Source organism: Cajanus cajan, chromosome 1, assembly GCF_000230855.2.
Source record: "Cajanus cajan strain Asha chromosome 1, NIPB_CcT2T_4, whole genome shotgun sequence".
Classification (NCBI taxonomy): domain Eukaryota; kingdom Viridiplantae; phylum Streptophyta; class Magnoliopsida; order Fabales; family Fabaceae; genus Cajanus; species Cajanus cajan.
The window spans coordinates 12,818,952-12,837,204 of NC_138517.1; the positions used below are offsets into that span (position 1 = coordinate 12,818,952).

The window sequence follows — 18,253 nt, forward strand, 5'->3', positions numbered from 1 at the left end:
CTCTCCAGAGGCTCTAATTCTTAGCTCTACATGCTTTGAATCACTAACAAGTAATCTCAGCTACAAGTACTTGGAGGTCAGTAGAAGAAGAGGGATCTTATTGGCTCTAGAGTTCTTCTCTTTAGTTTATGTCTCTAAGTTTCTTTGAGGAATGAACTTATGAGGCTCTAGTCTCAAAAGAAACCTTATATATTTTCCTTTCAAGGTCAAATTGGACATTTGTCTAAAGAAACTCTCTAAACACCTAAAACTCCTAAGAAGTTCCTTAACCCTTAGAATTTCTCAACAACAAACTCCAAAACACCACAACATACAATTATTGAAAGAAATGACAATAATTAACAAAAAAAAATACAATGTTACATATTTTACAAGACGTTTTTAGTAAAATTCATATATAATTCACTCATCCAAATATCTTAATAAAACTTTTGAGATTTCACATGAATTTTTTTTCTTGTTTATTTTTCTCTCGCCTTTTTTCTCTTCTCATTTTTTTCCTTTCTCACTCTCTTTCTGTTTCTCTATTATTTTCTTGACTCTCTCTTTTTCTCTCATATTTTTTTTCTCTCTTTCTCTCTTCTTATGTCTTTTGTATCTCATATTCTTTTTCCTCATTTTGTTTCTCTTTTTCTCATTTTCTTCATCTCTCTCATTTATTTATTCTTTTTCATCTCTCTATTTTTTCTCCTATCTTTTTTTATTTATCAATATTTTTTGGTTACATTTTTTTATCAACTTAATGCTTTACATGACCAAGTCAAAGGCAACTTTTCTTGCGCTCGACACCACTAATCTTAAGCTTGACGCAAGTAAAACAGAAACCCCCTTATTTGAGCCATGTTTGATACCGTGAAGGCATGCCTTGTGTGTGATGGTGAATTTTGCACTTGCAGATTCATGATATTGTTCTTTTCGCTTGAAACTCGGAAACATGCAACATACAACAACATATCCATACACCTCAAATAATTCATTTATAATAGCAAACCTTATAAACAAACCATCAAATTTCACCCCACAAACCTTATGAACTATCAAATTTCACCTCATAAACCTTATGAACAACAAAACACCCATTCTCAATTCAATAACAACATAATCACCAAGGCATGCAAATCAAGCAACCATCAAAGAGGAAATCAACATAAATAATTCAAAATCAAAAGGATCAAATATAGCTTCCCTTACTCCAAAAATCCAAGAGAAAGTGAGGAAGAAGAAAGAAGAGGGAATTCCATCAAGAACTCCGTACGACTCTCGAGAGGGATTTAGCTCTACATGCTTTGAATCACCAACAAGTAATCTCAGATACAAGTATTTGGAGGTTAGTAGAAGAAGAGGGATTTCATTGGCTTTAGAGTACTTCTCTCTAGTTTATCTTTCTAAGTTTCTTTAAGGAATGAACTTATGAGACTCTAGTTTCAAAATAAACCTTATATACCTTCCCTTCAAGGTCAAATTGAACATTTGTCTAAAGAAATTCTCTAAACACCTAAAACTCCTAAGGAGTTCCTTAACCCTTGGAATTTCCTCAACAACAAACTCCAAAACACCACAACACACAATTATTGAAAGAAATCACAATAATTAACAAAACAACGTACAATGTTATAGATTTTGTAAGACTTTTTAGCAAAATTCATATATAATTCACTCATCCAATAATCTCACTAAAACTTTTGAGATCTCATATGAATGGTTTATTTTTCTCTTTTTTTTTTCTTTTTTCTCTCACCTTCTTTGTCTTTCTTTCTTTTTCCTTTCTCACTTTCTTTCTTTTTCTCTATTATCTTCTTCTTCTCTCTCTCTTTTTCTATCTCATATTTTTTTTCTCTCTTTCTCTTTTCTCATGTCTTTTGTATTTCATATTCTTTTTCTCATTTTGTTCCTCTCTTTCTCATTTTGTTCATTATTTATTTCTTCTTTTTCTTCTCTCTATTTTTTCTCCTATCTTTTTTTTTAATCTATCAATATTTTTTGGTTACATCTTTTTTATTTATTTATCAATAATGATGTATAATTTATCAATATTTTTTAATAATTAAATATTTAATTTCTTTTGAATTATTAAATATGATATATTATTAAAATGTGTAAATTATTAAAATTTAACAAATGTTTATATTTTTTTTTAATAAAATTTAATATTGAAATATCAAATTTTTAGACATATGTTAAAAGTATATCTTGACAATTTTACTAGTTAATGAATATTATAAATTTGAATATATTGTTCAAATTTAATAGTATGAGTAAGAAAATATAAATGCATAAAAAATTGTATGTACAAATATTTTATTTAACAGAACATAAAATCAGAATCAATTATTTATTAAAAGATTGAAAAATTTATGAATTTGATTTTCTGTATTCAAATCTTGTCATTTATATTATTTTTTAATTAATTATATTATTTTTTTTAAATCCATTTTATCTTTTGAAATCTAATAAAATTTTTTAAATTTTATAAATTTTTAAGATACAAATTTAATAATATCCATATTACAAAATCTTAATTATTATTTTTTAAATCTTAAGCCATTAAAAATGCTACACAATACTTTTTTTTTTACTAATAAAATTTTATAAAATCCCAATTTAATACGCCTCGCTCTTTCTCAAACACACTAACATGAAAATTTTGAAGTTTTTTTTTAACTCAAGACTTAACAACGAAGACATATTCGATGACTGTTTTTTGTTCATAAATTGAAAACTGTATATATTTTCTTACAAATTATTCTTCTATCTTATAACAATCAAATAATAAATAAATATATTTAATATATAAAAAATAACACATTCAATATCTATTATAAAAAAAACACTAGAGTTGATATAAAGTTCAAATAATTCCATAAAGTCTTATATTTTAATTTTAATGCAGTCATTGTTCACAAATAAAAACAAAAATAAACACTTATATTGGTTCTTAATTTGAAACACACTATCATATTAATTCCTGAGATTAAGAAATTATAAAATTAGTTTCAAAATTAGAATTAAAAATCACATTAATTTATAAAATTAAAGTATTAATATTGATATATATTGAAGATTAAGTTTTTTAATTTTAGGAACCAAGACCTACTTTAAAAATTTGAAAATAAAAGTGAGCATTTATAAAAAAAAATAAAATACTATAAAGATAAAACAAACTAATAAAAACATGATCGGATATTTACAATTATCAGAAACAAACTAGGAAAAATTTAAATCGAGTCAAAAGAAAAAAAGAAGGAATAATTTGAAGTTTTTAACCATGTATTGAAGAAGGAAGGAGCATAGAAAAAAAAAAAAAAGAAAGTCAAAGGCAAAAGCAAGAACACTAGAAGAACGCTGGTAGAAGAAAGGAACAGAACATAAATAAAAGAGAGTCTTCATTTTCATTCATACATTTGTGTCTTCCTTTCCCCTTTCTTCCGTTTCAGACAGGACCTTTGGCACCGTCCTCAGTCACATTGTTAGCAACCTTTGTTTTTCTTTTCTTTTTGTTTTACCCTCACAAAGTTAGGAAGGAAGGTGCCACGTCACCATCACAGCTTCTCCACCAAATCCAAAACCAAAGTTTCCAATTTTCTCCGCTTCATAAATACACACCCCATTGGGTGAAGATTCTTCTGTGTCGTTGGATTTTGTTTCTGTCTTTGTTGAGTGTGTCCAGTGTGAAGACTTGAGATGGGGAATTCATTTGGGTGTTCGGCCTCCGGCGAGAGGTTGGTGTCGGCGGCGAGGGACGGCGATTTGGTGGAGGCGAAGATGCTTCTAGAATGCAACCCTTGTCTTGCAAAGTATTCGACTTTTGGGGGTCTCAATTCACCTCTTCATTTTGCAGCGTCGAAGGGCCATAACGAGGTTTCAAATTTCAATTCTCATCCACCCCTTTTGCGTTTTTCTCCCTTTTGTGTCTCAAAGTTTCTGTTTTTACCGTTTTTCTTGACCCCCTTTTGATTCTCCATGTTTCTGTCCCACTGTTTTCTGATTTTCTTATCCGGGTCTCCGTTAGATTGTCGCATTGTTGCTTGAAAATGGAGCTGATGTGAATTCGAGGAATTATTGTGGGCAGGTACGGTTTCCGTTTTGATGTTTTCTTTTTTAATGTGTATTTAATATGGCTTGTTGATTTTGAGTCTGGATTCAAGTTTCGTGGGTGTTGGTATTGATTTGATGATTTTACACGGTTTGATTGCATATGGGCTGAATTTAGGTTAATTTCGATGTTTGGAGATTATGTTGTGTGTTAGAAATTGGTAAATGGAATTTTCCTATTTTTGAGTATGATTCTATTCCATGTGGGCGGCATGGCTAGCGTGTGCTTTATTATTATTCACAGATCGGTGGATCTAGTGCCTACTCAGTAGGTGCCAGCATGATAATGTGAAAGTTGTGCACAATTTTCTTTGGATTTATGTTGCCTTTCTTTTTAATGCACGTGTATGATGTACTGATTCAGAATACGGTTTACTAATTGAGATTTTGGTTTGGTTTGATCCCTTGATTTGAAGACCGCTTTGATGCAAGCTTGTAGATATGGTCACTGGGAAGTTGTACAGACCCTTCTGCTCTTCAGATGCAATGTGAGTATGAATAATGTGACATGTATGATTAACATTTAATTGTAACTTCTAATTGTAGATATTAGCATAAAATTTTGTATTTAATTCCCTTATTGTGCAAAAACCCTTTAGACGAAAAATAGTCACAGTATTACAAACGAGATTAATTAGTTTATAACTCAATAAATTGGTGATATCCATGATAAACCTCCAAATAGATCATTTTAATTTAAGAAATTAGTATCTGATTCTCGGTTCTAAAAATGACTACTAACCATACATAGGAGGCATGCATTCATATGGGAGGAGTTCAATGTCTTTTTCTGTCTTTTAGTTATATCCGAGCTGTCCTATGGAGACCATAAGTCATGGGGTTGGTCTTCAAGTGTATTTTCCTATTTACATGGTTAAGGTTTGTTTTCAAGTATGACTAGACTGTAGCCAATTCGGTAACAGGTTATGAAAGCAGATTATCTCAGCGGGAGGACAGCTCTTCACTTTGCAGCCATCAATGGGCACGCAAGATGCATTAGACTTGTTGTGGCTGACTTTGTTCCAAGTGTTCCTTATGAAGCTTTACATTCTCGCATGGATGCTGAGGGTAATGGATCACATGTGAAACACAAAAATGAACAAAGGTGTGCCTTTCCTTTTCATTATGTAATTCTTTAAACAATTTATCATTGCAGTGAGATTCTTATGTTATGTTTTATTTTTGGCTGATATGGTTGAATTGCTCTTATATTTTTATCATTTCTGTCATGCTTGGATTAACAAAAAAACGGTGACTTTTACGACTGGTGTGTGGCATGGGAACTGTGTATCTCAGAGGATTGTCTTTTATATACATATATGTATATATATATATATATATATATATTTAAATATGAATGTGGTTTGCATACATGTCATTATAATTTATCTTTACAGGTAAAAAAGTCGTTAATTTATTCCTCCAAAATGTAAAAAAATTTCAAAATAATTTCTGACATTTGGGTCCATCAAACACTACCACAATTTTGGTGTCTTTTTGCTGATGTAGGTCGGCCACTTTTGACATGCCAATTACACATCTTTTATCAAAATATATATTAATTTTTATATTGTATGTGTTCCATTACATAAGTTTAATTTGGGTTAAATATGTTTTAATGCTCTTAGATTTATGTTTTTTTGTAGTTGATCATGAATTTGTGCTTCTTTATGTCTTTGTTAGTTGTATATAGTATGTTTTATTATTGATCAGGAATCTCAAGGATCACTCGGAAAATAGACCTTGCAGTTCATGATTTGAATCTCAATTCAACTACCATGCCTTGCATTGATGCATTTTTTTGTTGTTGACAGAATTGATGTATTTATATACTCTATTTTTTCTACATTTTAATGTATATGCATTTAAACATTTAGTTACTGTATAGTCTACTAATTACATAATAGATGAAAATATTATTTGCGGGAGATATACTTAACTTTTCTGTGGGAATTGACAGTGAGATTTCTTTTAATTTTATTGATAATAAAAATGTTTCGAGGCATGGCTATCCTACAAAGTTGCAATTTCTGTATGTTATCTTCTTGCTATTTATTAACTTTATTCCAGTGCAGTGCGCTGTCCAAGTTTGTAAACAAAACTGCAGATGCTGGTATTACTGCCCTTCATATGGCTGCATTAAATGGGTACTTTGATTGTGTTCAACTGCTTCTAGATCTCAATGCAAATGTGTCAGCTTCGACATTTCATTATGGAACATCAATGGATTTAATAGGTAATCTTTTGTGTAACAGGCTGACAAATGTATGGTTGTTTTCTTTCCTTCTTGAAAATTACTAATGTGCATTGATATAGGGGCTGGAAGCACTCCATTGCATTATGCTGCTTGTGGAGGCAATTTAAAATGCTGTCAGGCAAGAATTTCTTCAACTTTGATGTGCTATTCCATTTGGTCTTTTCCTTTGAAATATGTCATGATGCTCTTATTTTTTCAGATCCTCCTTGCAAGAGGTGCTAGTCGGATGGCTTTGAATTGCAATGGGTAAGATACTGTAAATGGAAATTTTGGCACAAACTTTTTCTAGCCTATAACATATGAATTTGAAATTTTGTCAACCAGGTGGCTTCCACTTGATGTTGCTAGGATGTGGGGACGTCATTGGCTTGAACCATTGCTGGCACCAACTTCTGATGCCACAATATCATCATTCCCTTCTTCAAATTATTTGTCCTTGCCTCTCATGAGTGTGCTCAACATTGCCAGGTAATTTTGCGGTCAATATATCTAGATAATGAAAATGGTAAAATAAAGGGTGTATTTGTGTACGTCTAATGTGATGTGAGAGTTGTTCTGTATATCTTCAAATATTGGGGGCTAAATATCATTAAAGGGTTTAGTAAACGGCAAAATAATTTTGGGAAGATGTGAAAGTTGATGTGTATCTAACCTAATTTTCTTGAACAAAGAAATAATGGATTATATATAAGAAAGACTCAATTATGAATCTAAGATGGACTTTGTTCATTTTCCAGATGTGCTTAATGGGATGCTGTGATTTCATACTTTTCACTGTTTGTCTATCTGTTAAATAATTATACATTTTTTTTTATTTGTGCACGTCTAATGTGATGTCAACAAATATACTTTGAGGAAATGGCCAAGGGTCTTAAGATTTTAGATTTCTTATTAAAATTATCAAACAAGAGATGACTAGAATGGTTAATGTTGTTGTAAAAACCCAAACAATTTAACTTGATTTTCCTTGCATGTTTGAGAGGGAAGGATAAGGATTAACTGAGTATTTAATATTCATTATTCAACCTATGGGACTAATGGCACTATTCTTGATTTCAGTGGCCAGTTTGTGAGATAAGAATCAAATGAGTATCCTCTCACTTCCTGCTTGTGAATCCATTGCTATTTTAGTGTGCATAAATAGAAATTCATTCGAATTTGTCTGGTTTGAATGAATTGTAGTTTTCAATATTTTGAGTTGATTTTTTTGCACTTGAGTCATGTAACTTATTATACACGAGGGTAATAAAGCACATCACAAATACAAAATCAACTCCATTAATCTCTAATGTGTTGCATAGATAGAATTTAATTTGTAAGTGAACTCAAATCCCACTTTTCGTAATAAATTCCAAACATGTGAATTTATTGTTAAATCAAATCAAATAAATCAAATTTCATTTTTTGACGATTCCAAACATAACCTCATGGTTCATCTTCCACATAATTGCATTAGTTAGAGAGCATGGTGTGGTAGGATATTCATCTTAATTATAACTAAACTGTGTCTATTGTTTGTATATTAGTTTTTGGGTCCTCTTGCATAACATATATAGAGGGGCATATCAAGTGAGAGAGATTTTATTATGAAAGAGTGAAAGGAGTCAATCTTAGTCATAAGAGAAAATCATAAAAGATGAAAATTAAATCACAAAATCATATGACCTTTTTTAGTGGTATCGTGATCATTAAATAACTTCGAATCCTATTATCCATGTATAGTTGTATGGTTGAGATTTACTCTTCTCAGTTCTCACCCTTTTATATAAACATTCCTCTCACTTAGGGAAGGATTCCGATCCTCTACAGTCCCGGAAGAAACTGCACCATGCAGTTCCATATCTGACCCTTAAAATTCATAAAATTTAATTTTAAATATTAATTTATAAAGTAAATCACGTTATCCTCCCCTGAAAAATAAGAGTATTATAGTGTTCTCTCTTCTTATGTTAAAATATATAGTCTAGTTTATTTAACTTAGCACCATTAATGTAAATTACACTTCTCTAGAAATATATGAAAGTATTACACTATTCACACTTCATATTATCAAAATATCAAGTAAATTACATTTTTATCCCTTAGAGATAAAACTATTATACTATCACTCACATATTATATTAATTTAGAGTATTTAACTTAACATCACTAAAGAATAATCATCATAAGATTTAAAAATATATTTTTAATTTAATTATTCATAAAAGTATTCTTTAAATTTAATCATTCATCAAAAATATATTTTAAAAATATTTTTAGTTCATTGTTATCATTCAGTTGATTAAAAATTTAAAAATATAGTTAAACTTAAATTAATTTATTAAAATAATAAATAAAATAGAAACTGTAAAATAAATTATATATATATATATATATATATACACGCCAAAATATATATAATATGAATTAAGATATATATTATTATAATTTGTAATAATTATATTTTATTTAATAATAGATTTTTAATATAAAAATATTTATTTAAAAAATTATATATTTAATACACATATTTTAGCATTATGTTAATTAAATATAATAAATGATATTTTATCATAAAACTCTAGTTTATTTAGATATTATAAAATATTTTATTAGAAACATCAATTAAATAATACTTTGATACTTATATGCTACCTTTAATATATATATATATAATCAATAGATTCAATACTATATAATGAAAACACCATTTTATTTAAATGTTTATAAAAATATTATATTAAGTACATTGATTAAATATTATTTTAATGCTGGTCTTCGATTTTAATAAACTTATATATATATATATATTATTTTTATTTTGAAATATAACTTTAAAATATTTTTTAAAATTACTAACATTTTTTTTGCTTAAAATATATAATTAATTTAGCAAAATTTATAATAAAAAATTAAAATAATCATTAAATATATAAATTAAGAGATAAATTATTAAAATGTAACATATTTGAATTTGTTAAGGAGAAAAATGTTTATTTAAGCATAAGAAAGAATGATGGTGTAATATTTATATCTGTAAGGGAATGTTAATGTAAAGGTATTTTGATAATAATTTTTTTTTGTAATGGAAGTTAAGGGGTAAAGTCTTATATATTGGAATTTGTTGAGGGAGGGGATTGCAATTTTTAACTTAAGAGGAGAGGACAGTATAATATTTGTATTTCTCAGGAGAGGGGATTGTAATTTACTTTAATTTATTTTATAATAAAATAAAATCAGTGGATGGGATCCATGCAGTTTTTCTGAAAACTGCAGAGGATCAAAATCCCTTAGGGAATGTATCTAATGAGATTTTTTTTATTATTATGTGAGAATGAAAATAATAAATATTAAACGATTAGATCTTATCATGGTTTATGAATCATCAAGATTAAAACACATAAGTCATGCGAGTATGTTTAAAAGTCACATGACTCTTTTAAGTAAGACCACGTGACTTTAAATCTTGACTATTTATGTACGATTATATAACTCATTTACTCTTCTGATTTTCATAAAAATGACTACTAGATATGCCCTTTATATATATATATATATATATATATATATATATATATATATATATATATATATATATATATATATATAACCTTGTAGATGACATATATATTGGTATTATTTAAATAATTTTTTTTGCACTTGTTTCTTTTGACGAAATATTTCCAAAACAGAAATATTATTTTACAACAGTACAATAAGCTCTCTTTCTCTTCTATATTCCCTTTATGATATAATACTAACAGTAATAATTACAAACAATAGGGTCGAAGACCTTGTGAATTCTAGCTACATGCCCTAGATCACTACTTAGAACCTAGGATTCCATCCATGTTTATCTATCTTGCCAGTGGTATCAGTTGGCCTTTAAAAGAAAAATAGTTGCAAAGTTCTCATTATATAATTGCTCACACAGTACTTGCTAAATTGAATGTATTAAATATGCATCATAGCTTTCGGCAGTCTCTATTGCAAATATAGTCAAAATATTATGTTTATCATATATATGAAATGGTGCTTGAATAGAGGCTAATCTTGAATGGGACAAGTGAAACAGAGATTCTGTTATAATTGTCTCAGTAGTTAACTTACCCAACTTTGGTATGAAAGTGATTTATTGTATATATTCAATACAAGGTGTAGGCTGTGACACATGCTGACAGCACTAGGTTTCCTTATGTTCTTGGTATAGGGCATATTAGAAAAACCTATATTCATGATGGAATATTTCCTTTACATTAGGTGGGGCCAAAGTCTTTTTCATTGTGGCTCCTCCCATTTGTCTTGTTTGAAAATATAAACAAAGATCTTGCCTATTCTATGATTCTTAAAGGCACTCACTGTATAATTCTTAAAGATCGCATAATGATGCCAAAAGAACTGAAGTTACCAATTCCTTGAAAGAGAAAATTACATTTTGCTGATGTTGTCCTTTTCCTTATAAGTTCAAATATTTCTCTGTTGTTTTCTCCCGATGCAAATGTAAGATTGATTTGAAATTTGAATTACTGCAGAGAGTGTGGATTGCAATCAAGTACATCCTCCTCTAATGAAAATGATGTTTGTGCTGTCTGCCTGGAGAGGCCATGTTCAGTGGCTGCCGAAGGTACTGAATCCTACATTTTGCATATTTGTTTAAATTATACATGCTTGCTTGTCTGCATGAGGATATTTGATGAACTGCACTTCTTTTCTGAAGTAACGAAGGAAAGCAATATGAGATTTCCTGAGCCAATGAAATCCAGTCATATATCATTGAATTATTCCCATGTTTTCTTTTTCCTCATTTTGAAAACCCGGGGAGGGGGTTTCATACTCTGATACTATTTTTGCAACTTTCTTTTCTTTATGCATTCATGTTTACAATATTTGAAAATGGAAAACTTAGTAATCAAGAGGATTGAGGAAGCTCATGGTGTTTGGATTGTCAAAATCTCATGATACCATGTTAGAATTCATGGTGCAATGAGAATTGAGAGATAGAGAATTTGAGAATTTTTATTCAAATAAGAGAATGCTAGGGTACAAGTATTTATACTGAGCTTATACTTGTACCCTAGCATTCTCTTATTTTTAGTAGAGAAGTTCTCAAAAGCATATCTAAGCTTATATTCAAACAGATTTTAAGTCATTTGTGAAAAGGGTTGCACAAGAGTGCTTGAAATTTGAGCTTACTTGTGGATGCTTTTCATAGTGCAACTGATCTCAAGACTTTTACATGCAGGATGTGGGCATGAGCTTTGTGTAAGATGTGCACTTTATCTTTGCTCAACAACCAATGTTTCTTCTGAATCATCTGGAGGACCTCCTGGCTCTATCCCTTGCCCTCTTTGTAGGCATGGAATTGTCTCTTTCATCAAGTTACCAGGCTCCCAATCCAAAGAAAACAAATTACACGTGTCCCTCAGCCTGTGTACGCCATGCATGCTACATCCGTGTCACCTGGACCGACAATCTCTTCATACCCCCGAGATTCGAAGGAACCGTGTGGCTTCTGTTCCATCGGAGATGCTTTGCCCCGTCACTTGTACTCCATTTCCATCTGTAGCAATTCCTCTGTGTACATGCAATGATGGTCCTTGTCCAACATTTGAATCCCGGGAAGCTGAAACGCAAGATGATTCGCCTCGTCACTCACAAGCATTGACAATGGATCAGGATAAAATGGATGGTCCTAGGTTGGAGAAAACAACATGCTCAAGCATGTTTTGGGGTAGAAGAAGTTGCAGCAGGGAGCATCAATGCAATTCAGAAATAAATGCTTGATCCAATATATTGGTATATGGCCGTTCTTATATTGTGGATACTTCATATATACAATCTTAGATGAAGAAAGAAGTCTATATAGTTTATCTTATTAACCAGCCTCATATGGTGAAATCCAGTGGATGTATATCAAGAGGAAAACTGCTATGCAGCTCATTTTTTCATGCACAGGCTGCATGTGATGTGATGGAAATGGATAATCTTGCATGTCAGCATTCCACCACCTTTTTAGTTTCCAGTTATGATATTTAGAGAGCGTTAGTGAAATTAGTATGAGCTGGTTGTTATTGCAATTGGATTTCATTTTTATCATAGAAAACCAAGTGTTCTTTCAAGAGGAGGGAGAAGAAAAATACCTTTATGTTTTGGCACGTCTCAGATTTGTTTGTGTAGTATATTGTTTGTCATATATTCTATAGGTTTACAAGAACAACTTTTGATTATTGTAACGGCTTGTTGATGCATTTGTAATTGCACTTTTTGTGAACTCGAGGGTGTTTCTCCTATAACACTCGATGTTAGCTGAAGTACTTTTTCAACAAATTGTCCCTGCATCATTATTTGTTTCCGTTCGGAGCACTTCTATGAGAATTATAGTGACAGTTTAATTAGGGAAGGAAATATATTTTTAGTTTTTGAATGAACAAAATTTAATTTTGGTCTTTATAATTTTTTTTCTTTCTCCCAAGATTTAAAATTATTATTTTTAATTTTTATTTTTATGTAACTATTTTTATCTAGTTATGTGTTCTTTAAAAGGTTAAATGATCATTTTAAGTGTTATCTACAATTGTTAATATATTATATTAGTCTATGATAATTTTAAAAAGTTTTATAGGATTTTAAAATAAATATTATTTATATATTTAAAAATCATTATTGGGAACTAAAAATAATGATTTTAGATTTTAGAGAAAAGAAATTTAAAAAATAATGTTTTTTTTATAGGAATCAAAAGCAAATTTTATTTATTTTATATAGGTCAAGAGGGGATAAGTGAGAATTGCTTGGTAGAGGAGAATTAGGTGAGAAATATAAGAAATTAGATATTTTAAAATTATATTTTATATAATTAGATTTTTATGTTAAAATAAATAATATATACAATTACCATTTTACACATCTTTTTATATTGAAGTGGGGTTATATATATATATATATATATATATATATATATATATATATATATATATTATTATGTAATATGGTAGCATAATTAATTATGCTACTTGACCGTTTCTTTATGTTATAAATATACATATTACATTTGCTTCAATACATATTGGAATATGATGACATGATTTTGTACCTAAATAATGTATTTGCCTAATAATATATTAGAATATGATATATTGATAGTTGAATATGTCACTTGCATAGGAGATCATATATGTAATTTTCAATGACTCTGGTACAATTTCATAATAATCTCTTTGAAACCATGAAACTCACTTTATTCATTACATACTCCTCTAATTCACCTTTATTAAATCCCTTCTAATTCACATCTCTCTTCAAATCCCTCTTAAATTATTTCTCTCATAGTATAAATGTGAGAATCAGTTAATAAAAAATTGTTCTAATTTAATTAGTAATATTGAGAGTTTGAATTTAGATATATAAGTATGTTAAATATTTTTTAAAAAGAAAACATTTTATCTCGTAATAATCCTATATTGTATAAGATTGTTTTATGCAGAAAATACACGGGATCTCTTGTTAATAAAAAGATTTCTTCAATAAACATTTATTAAATTCTCTTGACCCCAAAGGTAAAATTGAACTTGTTTCATGTAACTTTGCTTTGAGCACAAGTTCGAAACGTGTTATCGCTTTTCGAAGGAAAAACATATTTTCTTGTAGTATGACTCCTACCCTACACATCATCATTATCAATGGCCCCACTAGAATGACATGGAGAAATCAATGATGGGAAAGAAAATGCACAGAAAGATTATTTGTCCGGCAATAGAAGAGCGTTTCACGTAGATGGCAATCACATCTAACTAATGCAATGTTACCACGTTTGAGGTCTGCATCCATAGAGAAAGAGACACGTGCCTCTTTCCTTTATAATGTTGTTTTTGCTGTGTTGCTTGTCTCTTTCCAAACTTTTGTTTCTTCAATAGTTTTGCACAGAATATACACACTTTTCAGCTTTCAGACAAAGCGTGGAAGAATATTGGGGCGCCACCAAATAATTGAGCAATGATATTCATGCTTCATTTCTGGTTATGTTTATATTCGTGATAATGTATAGTTATAGATAACTGATAAAAAATTCTAATGTTTATTGAGAAGAAAAGATTAAATAAAAAATAAGTTGGACAAAGAATTCAATCTTTAACTAAATTTTACTTATTTTTAAATTAAATTAAATTAATATAAGGTGAAATCTTGATAATCACAAATTGTTTTATATTATAATTTCTCCACTTTTATAATAACTATTTTTAAAAGTTATATTAGTAATAATTTTTAATTTATAAAATTATTATATGACTACTAAATTAATGTTTATATCACTACAATTGTTAAGTTTGTGTTTAAATAGCACTGTTCGGTGCACTGTAACGTGAGGAAAAATTAGTGAATTAACGTTCAGCTGCGTTTCTAACGGAAACACAAACATATATACTATGCACAGTGTGAGCAAGTTTTTTAAAAAATTATTTTTTAAATTTTTTGTCAAAACACTATATTTAAAAAGAAAAACTCTTCTAAACTTTTATGTAACTAGACTCGTACATCAGCATTGTCATCTAACATTGTCCACCCACTGATTTTCTAAAATTATACAGTGTGATGCAGACAACAGTTAATACAAATTAAATCGTGGAAAATGCAACTTTTATTAAGTGGTGTTAGAATCTTATTTTCTTTTTCTTTTTCCAAAAGAAAAATGAATACTTGAAAACACAGGAAATAGAAGTGCAATCATACATTTTTTTTAAAAAAGCTTATACTTCACCTTTTTATATACCAACTTTTGTCCTTTTGTATTAAGACTACAATTTTTTTCTCCTTTATTTATACTTTGGTGTCAAGATTTTTTAATATCTTTAAGCTTCATTGGAAGAAAAATGATCCCTTAAACTTTAATCCTGGGTTATTTAACTTCATCATTGTCTGCAACAGAAATATACTATTGTAGTTTAATGAACTAGCTACTTTTAAGGGCTAGACAATTTTTTCTACACATACACACCAAGTGATATGTGAATAAGGACTTGCTCTGTGACATTGATGCTTAGATATATTTAACGAAACTTTAAAAGTATCATTGATATGCATGTGATAGCAATACTCGTTTGTGAAGAAATTAAAATGACAGACATCACTGTAAATGTTAGAAAGTAACAGTTATGCATATAACATGTTCTCCGTCTTCTCATTATATCATCACACAAACCATTACACCAGACACCTACTAGGAAGCCACACAGCTTTGGTAAAGCTATGTTCTTTCCTATCACAAATCATAGATCCTTAAAAGAAAAATAACACTAGTTTGGTCCCCAACTTCTCATAACCTAAAATAGCTACAAGTACAAAGTACACCAAGAATATCTCCCCTTGGGAACTCCAAAAGAAAATGGAAAAACAAAAAGGAAGAGAAAAAGTGAAGAAAGGAAGAGATTTCATCCAGTACACCTTATTCAACCATGCCAAACCCTAAGAAAACCAAAGGAAACAAATCTCATTAAGATAATTAAGGATGAAACAAGTTAAGTTTATTTACTTCAACCCTTTTTTCTTCGTCTTCAGAAATTATCACCTCCTCCTTGCAGCAGTCTCTCTTTGAGCATTGAAGTAAACAGCAGCAACTGGTAGGCCAAGGCCATTCTCCTCTGAGAACCTCCTCGTGTTGAAATAGTCTCTTGAAGATGGAGGTCTCACTGTTTGTCTTCCTCTCTGCTTGAACAGGATGAATACATATCTGTGGATTCCTATCACTGGCTTTGGACTCTCATAGCCCACAATCTCTTTTCCTGTAAAAAAAATTGTTAAATTCTTAATAAATGTCCATTTCTACAAGCGTCTTTAAAAGCGAATGATTTTTACCCTCTCATTCAATCCTAAAGTAACATATATAATAATTTGTTGATTTTTATATTAATTACTTTAAAAATCATACCAACAATTATTTCTGATAATGCAAAGAAATTAAACTATAGTGTTAAAAGTATATCTAAAAATAAACACTATCCTTAGACTAAAAAATATGGATAACAATCAACATTGTTGGGGGTAAGAAAGAGACTAACCAAAAGAGACATCTGTGGTGCCAGGGATATCTGTAACCATCCTGGAAAATTGGCATCAATGAAGTTGATGAGGGAATTGATAGTACAAAGAATATAGATAGACAATAGAGTTAGATTATACAAACCAGTGAAGATGTTCCCTTAGATATGGATCACTAGGACTGGGAGCATCTGGGTCTGTCATGATCTGAAAGTTAGTTGGGGAGAAGAGGATATATACCAAGTGTTAGTACAAGCAGAGACACAGACACATATATACAGTATATTTAACTATACATTTAGAAGAGTTTTTGATAATTGTTTTACTAGAAATAATAATAGGAGTTCTTTTAGTAGATATGTTTTGAAAAGTATTTTTAACTTTTATAGACTCGTAATTAGGAAGAATGAGTGATTAATTTACCAAGGTATAAGCAGTCCTCATGTCATCACCACCAATCTCTACGCGTGGCTTGGCCACGATAGTAGAAGGCATTAACTCATGGCCATTAGCAACTTGCTTGGTGGAATATGTCACATTCATTCTCACACTTGGGGTGAAAATGTCAACCACTTCCCCTATCACTCTTCCCACAGCAAGTGGTTCCATGAGTCTAGACATAGAATGCAATGAATTTGCAAAGAGAATGGGAAATATGCACTACAACTTTGTGATGAGGGTGTATGGGAAGTGAGAGATTTTGAAGGAATTTATAGTGGCCAAAAGGATTAGAAGAATAAAGAGAGATTCCATACAGACTTGTCTATTTTGGGAAATGACATCCGTTATAAGTAAGCAATTTGGGTTCTTCAAAATTGTAAAGGGAACACGATAGATCATATGCTATGCTACATTTATTTATATCCTAAGTGATCACTCTGAAATGCTTGAGGTTGTATATATCAGTTTTTAATGTTTGATTAGCGGTAGAATCTACTATATGTCCTTGATGTATTGGCTAAACGAGAATGAGGAATATGTGCTACTTGTCGCACAGCAATATAATATCTTTGGCGAATGAGAATTCAACTTTTTGGTATAAGGTGCTGAATTTCATGCACATGATTGTTTATATCAATGAAAAATAAATCTTTCAAGTTTTGGATTTGTATTTAAAATTCAACGAAAAAACAAAATCTAACATCAGAACTTTGTGTAGAAACACAGATCTAATTAAGACCCATTTCCCATGGAGCAACGATTTTTTACGACAAATTTGAGACAATATCATGTGCTGTCATTTTGTTTTTGTCAAGTATTAATTTTGTAATAATAATTTGTATAAAAATTTAGACACAAAAATTAAATTATATATACAATTCATATCATTAGTTTTCTATCATGTAGTTATGAGAATGAGAATGTCATTCCTTTTTTATCATTTTACTCAAAAAATATACCATATTTACAACTTGAAGTTAATTAATTTAAAAATTTAAATATGTTTTTAATCTATATAAAGTGAGTTGCTTTTAATTTTGATCCTTATAATTTTTATTTTTATTTTTAATTCTTTAAAATTGAAATTATTACTTTTAACCCTTAATATTATGTGTTTATTTTTAACTACTTTTGTATTTATCATATAATCAAGTGACCACTTCTAGTGACACTTATAATTGTATTTGATATCATGTCAATATGTGACACACATAATTTTTTTTTTATAAATTCTTAAAACATGTTATTTATCTATCATAAAATGAATATTAAGGGACAAAAATAGTGACTTTAAATTTTAAAAAGATGAAATAAGAAAAATATTTTATAAGAATCAAAATCAAAATTTGCATAATTTTTAGAAACTAAAAACCATAAGGATTCTATATATTATAAGGATGAAATATATATATATATATATATATATATATATATATATATATATATATATAT

The 18,253-nt window shown here is 29.5% G+C and overlaps 2 protein-coding genes across 2 annotated transcripts; one reads left to right on the plus strand and one right to left on the minus strand.

Moving 5' to 3' along the window:
* The first annotated feature begins 3,334 nt into the window (after nt 1-3,334).
* LOC109803567 (E3 ubiquitin-protein ligase XBAT33) lies at nt 3,335-12,655 on the plus strand. Its single transcript, XM_020365193.3, has 10 exons — nt 3,335-3,858; nt 4,010-4,069; nt 4,509-4,580; nt 5,016-5,197; nt 6,168-6,328; nt 6,409-6,467; nt 6,549-6,595; nt 6,674-6,817; nt 10,861-10,952; nt 11,571-12,655. Exons 1-10 carry the CDS (start codon nt 3,682-3,684, stop codon nt 12,110-12,112), a joined length of 1,536 nt encoding a protein of 511 aa, XP_020220782.1. The 5' UTR covers nt 3,335-3,681; the 3' UTR covers nt 12,113-12,655.
* A 2,820-nt stretch (nt 12,656-15,475) lies between these two features.
* LOC109804087 (CEN-like protein 1) lies at nt 15,476-17,131 on the minus strand. The gene is made up of 4 exons (XM_029272335.2): nt 16,784-17,131; nt 16,506-16,567; nt 16,381-16,421; nt 15,476-16,104 (listed from the first exon to the last, which is right to left on the minus strand). The coding sequence occupies exons 1-4, from the start codon at nt 16,979-16,981 to the stop codon at nt 15,887-15,889; spliced, it is 519 nt and encodes a 172-aa protein (XP_029128168.1). The 5' UTR covers nt 16,982-17,131; the 3' UTR covers nt 15,476-15,886.
* Nucleotides 17,132-18,253: the final 1,122 nt, after the last annotated feature.

Excerpts from the sequence above, each read along its gene's own strand:
- LOC109803567 (XM_020365193.3), top strand. The coding sequence starts at position 3,682 with ATGGGGAATTCATTTGGGTGTTCGGCCTCCGGCGAGAGGTTGGTGTCG. Across the intron at positions 3,859-4,009 it reads CGTCGAAGGGCCATAACGAG|ATTGTCGCATTGTTGCTTGA; the intron begins GTTTCAAATTTC and ends GGTCTCCGTTAG. Across the intron at positions 10,953-11,570 it reads ATGTTCAGTGGCTGCCGAAG|GATGTGGGCATGAGCTTTGT; the intron begins GTACTGAATCCT and ends TTTTACATGCAG.
- LOC109804087 (XM_029272335.2), bottom strand. The coding sequence starts at position 16,981 with ATGTCTAGACTCATGGAACCACTTGCTGTGGGAAGAGTGATAGGGGAA. Across the intron at positions 16,568-16,783 it reads TGAGGACTGCTTATACCTTG|ATCATGACAGACCCAGATGC; the intron begins GTAAATTAATCA and ends ACTAACTTTCAG. Across the intron at positions 16,422-16,505 it reads CTAAGGGAACATCTTCACTG|GATGGTTACAGATATCCCTG; the intron begins GTTTGTATAATC and ends CCAATTTTCCAG.